Source organism: Panonychus citri, unplaced genomic scaffold, assembly GCF_014898815.1.
Source record: "Panonychus citri isolate SS breed McGregor unplaced genomic scaffold, ASM1489881v1 Contig00077, whole genome shotgun sequence".
Classification (NCBI taxonomy): Eukaryota; Metazoa; Arthropoda; class Arachnida; order Trombidiformes; family Tetranychidae; genus Panonychus; species Panonychus citri.
In genome coordinates, this window is record NW_026515482.1 from 923,608 (window position 1) to 934,096 (window position 10,489).

The following is a 10,489-nucleotide window of genomic DNA, read 5'->3' on the forward strand; positions in this document are numbered from 1 at the left end:
TTCGAAATGTTCAAACTCGAATGATAATAAATACTTTTCTCTCTCTCTCTCGAATTTACTTCCGTTTTTTGTTACTGAATCAAGGAAATGATTATTACTATTATCATCTTTTCATCATCATCATTCATCATCTTTTCTTTTCATATTAATACTTACGGTTTCATTGTCATCGCGTCACGTGACTTGTTTATCATCATCATCATTGTCACTTATGATCACTTTATCACTGAGAAAAAGGGTTAACAATCAACAGAATCAGTTAGTTGACTTTCAAATTGTTTGGGTAAAAAGTTTGATTAATCCAACAATTTAAAACTATACAATTAACATTGTGATGTCCATTGTTGTATTCAAAGGTTGATGATGATGAGAAGATGATAAGTTGATGATGATCATCAATTGTAATAACAACAATGATGATGATCAGATGATGATAGTTAGACTTTTTTTCTTCATGCTGGTCAACAATTAACTTAATCAATTATTAAAATAATAATCTATAATTTAATTAATAACCTCACCAATGATGATGATCAATGTTAACAATTTATGATCATCATCTAATTATTTAAATCGCTTTTTTTATGGATTTAATTGTTTTAATCTCATTAATTGTCGTCCATTTTTTTTGCATTTCTAATTCATTATCTCATTAAATTGTTAACTTGATAATCATTATTTGATTACTATTAGGTAAACACTAAAGTTTTTCCGTTTTCGAGAGGTCGCTAATTGTCAGGCTACTAATTCAATTAGTAAGATGATATCGAGATGGGGTTTGCAAACAATTACAAATAGTTGTTGTTAATTAGGTTCATTTGTAATTTTGTTTCATTTTAGTTAAATGCGTAAATTTTTGTTAACTATGTTGAGTGAAAAAGTGAAAATTCGAGTCGCCATTTTCTATGAGTTTAAACTAGGAACCAAAGCACCGGTGGTTTTTGATAAATTATGTAAAGTGTTCGGACCTAATTGTGTAACTGATCGTACAGTAAGAAATTTGTATTCAAAATTCCGTTCAGGTGATTTTAATCTTGAAGATAAACCCAGATCAGGTAGACCACGTGACATTGATTTGGAACTTTTAGATCAGGTAATCAGTGAGGATCCAACGAAAACATGTTCATCGTTAGCGATAGAGTTCGAGGTTAATAAGGAAACAATCAGAAAGTGTCTACATAAACTAGGAAAAAAATGGCGACTCAGTAAATGGGTACCATATGAACTTACTGAATCTCAGAAGCTGAATAGGTTAACAACTTGCTCTTGTTTGTTATCAAAACATGAAAATGAAGGTATTCTGAGTCGGATTGTAACATGCGATGAAAAATGGATTATGTTAGACAATAGGAAAAGGTCACATGCTTGGTTAGAACCTGGAGAACCTTCAACTTCAACCCCTAAACCCTCAATTCACGCGCCTAAGGTAATGTTAAGTGTATGGTGGTCATGTCAAGGAATCATTTATTATGAACTGTTAGATGTTGGTAAAACAATTAATGCTCAACACTATGCTGATCAGCTCCAAAAAGTTCAAGATCAATTGATTTTAAAAGCTCCATCTCTGATCAATCGTAAGGGTGTAATTTACCTGCACGACAATGCGAGACCTCATGTCGCTAAAATAGTCAGAGACAAAATTAAAGAATTGAAATGGGAAATTTTACCTCATCCTCCTTATTCCCCTGATATTGCTCCTTCAGATTATTATCTTTTTCTTTCTCTCAGTAACTTCCTTCAGGAAAAAAAATTCAAATCAAATTCGGAAGTAAAAAACGCTCTTGATTCGTTTTTTGGCTCAAAAAATCAAGATTTTTATCGAAAGGGAATTGAAAAACTACCTGAGTTGTGGCGAAAAGTTGTAGAATCAAATGGAAATTATTTTGATTAAAGAAAAAAAATCATTAAATTAGTTATTACAATTAAAACGCAGCCTTTGATTTTCGGAAAAAACTTTAGTGTTTACCTAATATAAACATTAATCAATACTAATTACTAATCAGATTAATCAATGACAACACTGATAATTTACAATTAGTTGAAACACCAAAAGATTATGATATAAGGTAGTGCAACTGAAAATTGACACATAAATTAAATTGTTGATAATTCGTCAACCAGAGAGTTTTAATTATTGAAATCAACATCAATGGTAGATCAGATTTTGAGGATTCTAATGACATCAAATTATAAAAAATACTATGATTAACAAAAAATTAATCAACTATTTTGTAACTAATTGTTGAAAATAAATTAACTTTTATAGCTCCCTCTATGGGATAAACAATGTTAAGCACTTAACAGAAACATTATCGACGGATTTATCATTAACTAATTGTTTCTTTAAATTAAATAATTAGAAAACTAATCAAGTTAACCAATATTTTTTCATACCATCTTGTAGATTAGAAAATGAACTATAATTTTATATAAAAAAAATTGTAAAATTTTCAAAGAAAAAACTTTTGCATTTAAATTTAGCAAAAACCAGATTTTCAATATGAATTTGATAATTTAAGTTTGATAAACTGATTTAAATGCTAATAATTTTAAATCTATTTTTAATTAATATTTTTTTAGTGTCATTAGAATCCTCAAAATCTGATCTACCATTGATGTTGATTTCAATAATTAAAACTCTCTGGTTGACGAATTATCAACAATTTAATTTATGTGTCAATTTTCAGTTGCACTACCTTAGATGAAACAATCAAATAAAACAGAAAAAACTAGTTAATAATTAAGGACAAAGAATCAAATTGAATATCATTTAATTGATATTATTTAGCTTAACTTTCATATTGGGAGTTATTAATATCAACCCTAACCATATAGCTTTGATATTCATAACTTACCCTGAGGGTGGAAAGTATTTTTTGTTAAAGTCTCATATTTAATGTTAAACGGTAACAACAATTGACCTGATTGCCCGTTTACCTGTGAAAGGTATTATGTTGTAAATGGGTCAAGACTTGAAAGTGACCATTACCTTTCTCCTCCCACCTTGTTAACCCCTTGTACTTATGTAGTTTATTGGTGAATGTTATTTTTACATAGAAATTTTCATTGGAATGAGAAAAAGTAATAATAAAGAAATGAATGAGAACACATAATGTAAAAGGGAAGAAAAAAATTACAGAGATGAAAAGGGTTTCTCTTTAATGGACATTGTCCTTGCTCAGTTGTTGATGATGATGATGATGATGATGATGATGCCTTTAGGGTATAAAGATGGATAAAAGAAAGAGAAAACAATCTTTTACTTTTCTCTTTCTCTCTATTTATCTTTTTTTCTTTTCAATTCTTAGTATTTTCAGTGTTTTTCTATTGTTATTATCATTCAACATCTTCATCATTCTCGTCAACAAGGTCCTACCGATTATTTAGCTTTGTACCTGGAGACTATTCAACGGAACAAAAATCTCTCTGTAAGTATGAATATCGAAAATGAAGAGAGAATTTGTATTTTTCTATCAATGAATTAATAGTAACATAATAGCGTCATTATCAAGGTGAAAGAGAATCAATAATGGTGAGGAATACGGTCTAAAGGGGTCAAGTATCTTGATTCCTGTGGATATCATATCTCACTCTCATCATTCACCTCTCTCTCTCTCTCTCTCTCTCTCTCTTACTCTTTCTTTTTCTATGGGAAAAAGCAACATTGGTATCTATCGAAGAGAAGTTGGTAAACGTTGATTCCCATTTTCTTGTTCGAACCTCTAATTAGTTTTGTGTGCATGTGATGATGAAGACTCGGGGAGGAGGCGGAGGAGTTGGAGGAAGTGATGAAAAATGTTTATGAATGAAATAGGATGAAAAGAGGAAAAAAAGATGACAGAAACCATTGACTTTTAGTGCCTTTAGTGTCAATCGTCAATCAAATCAATAGGGCAACATAATACATTGAAGAAAAAAACAACAACAAAATGTACATAATATCAACACAAGAATCACTGGTAAAGATGTCACATCGAGAGAATAGCGAATGTAACATCAACAGTTATTGTAACCATTAGTTAAATTGTTGACAATTAATTCAATTGAATGATAAAGAGAGAGAGAGAGAGAGAGAGAAATAAATTGTTAGTATTAATTTTCAATTGATTGACATCTTTTCTTACCTGTCAAAGAATCGGTCACAATTAAAATCAATTGGTTCTTTTGTTGATCGACCAAAAAATTATTTCCCTCAGTAGCTATCAAAGTTAAGAGATTTGACTTTGAACTTGATAATACTTACGAAAAAAAACAATTCGAAACTTTTAAATTTTCATAAGTTTCACAAGGTCAATCGGTCAATATATCGATTACGACACTAAGGTGTGTAAATCTACAATTATGTAATCAAACCAATCTGATTATAGACTGAAAGTTTCATTCTCAAATTCAATATAATATTAAAAGTTAATCTGATCTGTTGAAAGAAAAGAGGAAAACAATTTACAAAAGGAAAAAATAACAAAGTGAAAGTATATTAAGTTGATATTATCAAGAGATTTATCGTGGTGAAAATAACAGAGATTCTCCCTGAAGAGTTAATAAAGTTCTTGTGAATTTTAATTCCAATCTCAGTGTGTGTTTGTGTTCAGTTTCCTGTGTGAATTTAATACAGAGAGAAATGAAAAATTCTGGAAAAAGTTATATGATAATAAAGTAAATAAATAACATCATTATTATAATTACGATCCAATAGCAAATATGGAGAACCACAACTCGATAAACTTGTACGAATCTTTAATCAATCGATAACTTCAACGAAGTGAATAAATGAGTCGATGAAATTCTTGAAGAAAAAGATCAAAGTTGTTTATCGTCAGGCCAATGAAAGGTCAGTAGAGTAAAAAAGAGAGTTAAATAGTATTGGTCAAGCGAGAATCTCAATCTATGTTTACAATTTACTCGAAAAGTTTTCTCCAAGTTGTAAAGCACAAATTTAAGGTTCGTTCGTGCTAAAAATACGCATCAGTCCAAAGAACCTGCCCCACCCTTTTGATCTGCGTAGATTTTCATTGAATAGTTGACTAAGATTCTATTGATATAATAGATTTTTCTTCTAATTTCAAAAACGAATAACAAATGATGATAGAAAGTAGGTATTGGCTGTGAAAACGGAATCATCCGCATCCCTATTCATGTGTATTCAAGTGTATTCGAGGGGGATGGTTATTGAGTTAAAAAAAGAGAAAAAGGAAAATACCCTTGGAGTTTTTTTCTTCATCGTATTTTTTTTGGCATCATAAGATGATGGAGAAAAGAGAGTAGAAAATATTCTCACTTTCGAAATATAAATAATAAGAACTGTCGATATTTGTTAGGTTCTAAATCGGAAACAGTTTCTCATCCACGAAAACACACGCACAAAGAAAGAGAAAGAGAGAGTATAAGAATATGATGATAATAATAACCACTAAGAACAGAATTATCATCTTACCACCATTTTGAAGAAGGGAAAAACAGAATATCAAAAGGTTCAAAAGAGAAAAGAAGAAAGAACGAGACAGAGAGAAAGAGAAAAGTTCTAGTGCTGGTGTAACCTTCGATTTGGATCGACACTATCGAAATAGACTATTATTATTATCATTATTACGCATAAAGTTGTTCTGCAAGTTGAATGAGGGGGAGGGAGAAGTGACCTGAGGGCAGATAAACGCTCACAGTTAAGTAGATTATCAATAGGCCGGTTTTTTGGACAATTTTAACTTTCGACGTTACCTTTTGTGTCTCTCTCCGTTTTTGTACCATTATTATTATTATTATTATTATCTATCAATTGCCATTCAGATAACAACTTTATCCAAGTTATTGACAAGTAAAATGTTGACTTAAAGTTAAAGTTTATTTTTATCATAAACTTTTCATTGTTATTTAATAAGAGGAAGTGATAATATTATTAGCATCATCATTACAATCAATAAATTGTGCAGCCTTGAAAATTGGCTTGAATAAGCAAAGTGTATGAAGAAAAGTCTAAAGTATTCAATTTAATTGTAATTTAATTGTAATCGCATTGAATTTGAGTCTCTTTTATCATTTAGCTGATGGTTATATTATCCAATTAAATTGTTATCGTCCGCTCAGTGTGTAAGTTATTGTAACGATTAAAAAAAAAAGTTTGTTTTTTTACTGTTATCTTATTATTATTATGGAATTGACAATATTTTTTCATAATCATTATACTCTCAGTTGACCGGATGCTTATCATCATGCTAATAATAGTTATGATTATTTAGTAGCATTTAAAGTGTGTCAAAGTGTATAAGACCTTAGAGGGGATATTAGTTTTTTTAGAACTTTTTTCTGTCATAAGTTTTCGAGTTTTCTCTCTCTCTCTCTCTCTTCTCTCTCAAAACTATTAGTTCTAATGCTAATGAGTTCAATGAATTGTTGAAAAAGTTTATGTATAAATATTATATTAGGATGAAATCATGTATGATGATGATGTTGATAACTGAATGACTTATATTGCATTTGTATCATAATAATAGTAAATAAATATACACACACTTACTCACTCAGAATCATTTTGTATCATTACCTCCCCCTGAATGACCTCATAATATTACATATTGTTGATGATGATGATTATTACCAAGAGAGAGAGAGAGAGAGAAAGAGAGATCGATATCATTAGATTAAGAATGAGTAACAATCAAGGGATGAAAATAAAGGATACAGTTTATAAGGGGATATATTAGTTAAAGAAAGAAGCTAAAAAAATGTCAAGAAAGAAAAGAAAGAGATCACGAAAGAGAGAAGATATCGAAAAGGATGAAGATGAATATGATGAGGATAAGGAGGATGGGAGAGACAGAAAGTAAGAGAGAGGCAAGGGAGAGAAGGAAAGAGGAGGATGATGTTCATGGATGGACGATCAATTAACAACGAACCATTGAACCGATCTTACATCATTTTGGCCTTATGTTGTGATCCGCCGGGTAAAAAGTGTCTAGAACAGTCAAGCAAAAGTCAATCTAAAACGTGAAGCTCAAAAAAGTAGCATAAAGCTCAAGCTGATGCCAGAAGATGATGATTATAATGATGATGATGATGATGATGATGATGATATAACTCAAAGTGGGTGGAGTAGGTTGGTACGAAGAGAAAAGAGAGATAAAAAGAAAGGAAACAGAGGATGATAGAGAAAGAATAAAATATCATACAACAGAAAAAGAAGAAGAATAAAAAATTTTCAGTTCCATTAACGACATAGACTTTGGTCCATAGACATTAGATATTATTGAATGAATAATATATTATCATGAGAAGATGAAAGAAATATTATTATTATGACTATGAATATATGGGAGCTCATGAATGCTGGACAAATGGACAGAAATAATGATTCATAAATCAGGATGGACATTCAATTTTTCCAGGAGAAATTCATTGAATAGTTTTAGAACTTGATTGATTTTATCATTGATATTCAACAATTCAACTCGAGACTAAATAATCACAATCCAATATATATAAAATATGCAATATTCAATATTTTCAACAGGAGAAAATAGAAAAAATTTTTTGTTCCAATTCATTTTTTTTTGTTTTTGTTTTCCATTTCTCTCTTGTTCTTATGGTTCATGTTTGCCTACAAGATGATAATGATAATGCTGATAGTAATGGTAATGATGAGGATGATGATGATGATAATAATGCTATTTGTTGGTAAAGGCCAATGATAATAACAATATCATTTAAACAGTAATAGTTATTGTTAATAGCTGTGTTTTATTTTGTTTGTATAGGACATAAAAAGGAGAGGAGGAGTTGGGTGGGGTGGGGTGGGAGAGGTGAGAGAGAGACTGAGATTGAAGAGGAGGATAAAAAAGTTGTAGCAGAAGAGAGAGAGAGAGAGAATATGAAAAAGAAGGGAGAATGATAAGATGATGAGGAGGAGGAGGTTGAAAACTGTAAAATAATTCTAGTGGAACCCATTTATATAGGGTAACCCTCATTCTGTAGACCGGACATTACAGTATTTCCATCATCATCATTTTCAGGTTCATCATCATCATCACCATGTTCATGATCATCAAATATTTGGTCAGAATATTGAAATACATTTTCATCTCTTTCTTCTGGTAAAGGTTAATGTTAAGATTATTATGATGAAATTTTTCATGAGAATTTAAAATTTCAAGTGATTAATAAAATTAACCAAATGATCAATTGATGATGAAGTAAATTTAACTAATTTTCTCTTGTTAATCTTGTATTAAAACAAATATATAACAAGTTGGAGAAAAAGAGAGAAATTTGAAAATGATCTTCAAGAATGGAATCAGTTTAATGGTGTTAAATGAATCTGAATCAAGAAGCTTACCCTTGATCACCTCAATCATGATGATAATGATCCACCACACACACACACATATATATTTATACACTTTCTCTCCCTCTTCCACACCCTGATTTCCACCTTTGATATCTCTCTCTCTCCTCTTTCCTGTGCTCCCTCTTGAATCATTTTTTCTTATCAGAATGAGATTAACTTTGAATCAATGGGCAGAAGCATAATAAATAAAATCTTTAAAAACCTTTAGCTCAATTGTTGAAGAAACTATTTCATCTAATCAAGTCATTTATCTGTGGATAACTCAATGGAGTCTATGTTAAACACATTGTTAAACAAGATGATGATGATGATGATGAGTGAGCATCATCAATGAACTGGATATAAGTCAGAAAAAAAATACTACAACGTTTTCCCAAACCACTAACCTAATCATATGACTGATTGATTGATTAACTTTTGATGATTATGATAACAATACCTAATGGTTATAATCAGCATATAATTGCAACATGATTCATAACCTAAAGTAAATACCTGGTTACCTGATTTACTTTTCATGTACTTGTGTAAGTGTAAGTGTAGTCAAGTGATAACAATTTAAGCACAATTAACACTTGACATGTGATAATCATCTCAATTTGATCACTTTTTTTACCTCTACAATTAATAATAACGGTTTGTAATACATGAGATAAATGAATTTGTTACGATAAGATGATCATTAATCACTTCGTTGTTCATCTAAGTTGATTAAAGGTGTGAAAGTTTAGGTTGGAACAATTAAATTCTATTGCATAATTAACTTTCGAGCCTGTTGATTAGTCTTGATTATCAGTTGGACTGAAAGAGTTGAATGACGAAGAGAAATTGATGATGTTTTTTTCCCATGTAAACAAATTTCCTCTGGGTGGAACTTTTTTTTCTCCTTCTCTTCATGATACTCATGGTTTTGTGGATTTGAAATTAACGCTATTTAAGTGAAGGGTGGGTGGTGGAAGTTGGTGGCTACAAATCACATGGATGGTTAAGGAAGGATAAAGTGAGTACGAACTGAGGCGAAAGTGGTAAAGCAAGTGTGAATCAGAGTAAATATATTAACAGAATCAGAATCATCATGATCATTATGAGATAAGCACTGAGTTTTTTCATGATGGAGGGACAACTGTTGGTGCTCAAATATGCAGATTTAATCAGTGAATTCATGATAATCATCATCATCATCATGGTGATGATATAAATCAAATGATGAAACTTTCTCATTACGATTCATTCAAAATGAGAATTTAATTTTTCTTTTCTACTTTTTTTCACTCATTCATTTCTAAATCATCTCATAAAGTATTATGTTTTTTTTTGCCTCACTGTTGATTGTTCAGTGTTCATGATGTGTGTTCATGTATCTGAATTCATGGTGTTGCATTTTCTTTGTTATTATCGTTCATTGAAATCTGATTGTGTTGTTTTCTTGTTGAAATGATCATTAACAATCCATGGGTAACAAAAGCATAAGATGTATTAATATATGAGAGAGGGTGAAACAGGAGGATGATAATGATGATGAAGAGAAAGAGGAAGATGAACAAGTGAAAAAACTAACAAGCTTCGAGTTCTTAAAATATCAAGTTTCCATTAAATAAGATTTGGTGAAGCAAAGTAACCGGACTAAATGGATGATGATGCTTGAGTGGGTGGAGGAGGTTCTCGAGCTAATAATGTATAATAATTGTTGTAATGATGATGATGAGGAGTAATTTTATCCTCTCCCTCTCTCGTTTTTTTATAATTGAGAAAAAATCAACAAAAGCGGAAGAAAAAAGTTCTCGTAACTTTTCAGTTTTTCATCATCTTCTTGTTCATGATGATAATGATGATGCAAAAAGCATATATAATGGAGCCTTTTATTATTATTTTGACTTGTTCTCTATTTTTTATTTTCTCTCAACGACTTTACGTGTTTTGCCAACTAACTGTGTACGCACGTTGAAGTATGTGCTTGACTAAGTGTGTAAACAGGCACACGCTTTAAGGTCAAGCGTTGTAATGATGATGAAGATGAGAAGGGATGATAAAGCTCAACGAATCAAAGTCAACACCAATTAGAAGCTGAATTGACGGTTAAAGAGAAGGCGATGGAGAGAGATTAATGTAAAAGGATGAGAGAGAGAGAGATATGAGGAAGATACAAAGAGC

General features: G+C 30.7%; 1 protein-coding gene across 1 annotated transcript; it reads left to right on the plus strand.

Moving 5' to 3' along the window:
• Nucleotides 1-865: 865 nt before the first annotated feature.
• On the plus strand, nucleotides 866-1,891 carry LOC128387017 (histone-lysine N-methyltransferase SETMAR-like). The gene has a single exon (XM_053346153.1). The coding sequence runs from the start codon at nucleotides 866-868 to the stop codon at nucleotides 1,889-1,891; it is 1,026 nt and encodes a 341-aa protein (XP_053202128.1).
• The last annotated feature ends 8,598 nt before the right edge of the window (nucleotides 1,892-10,489 follow it).

Coding starts and splice junctions, on each gene's coding strand:
- LOC128387017 (XM_053346153.1), top strand. CDS start 866: ATGTTGAGTGAAAAAGTGAAAATTCGAGTCGCCATTTTCTATGAGTTT.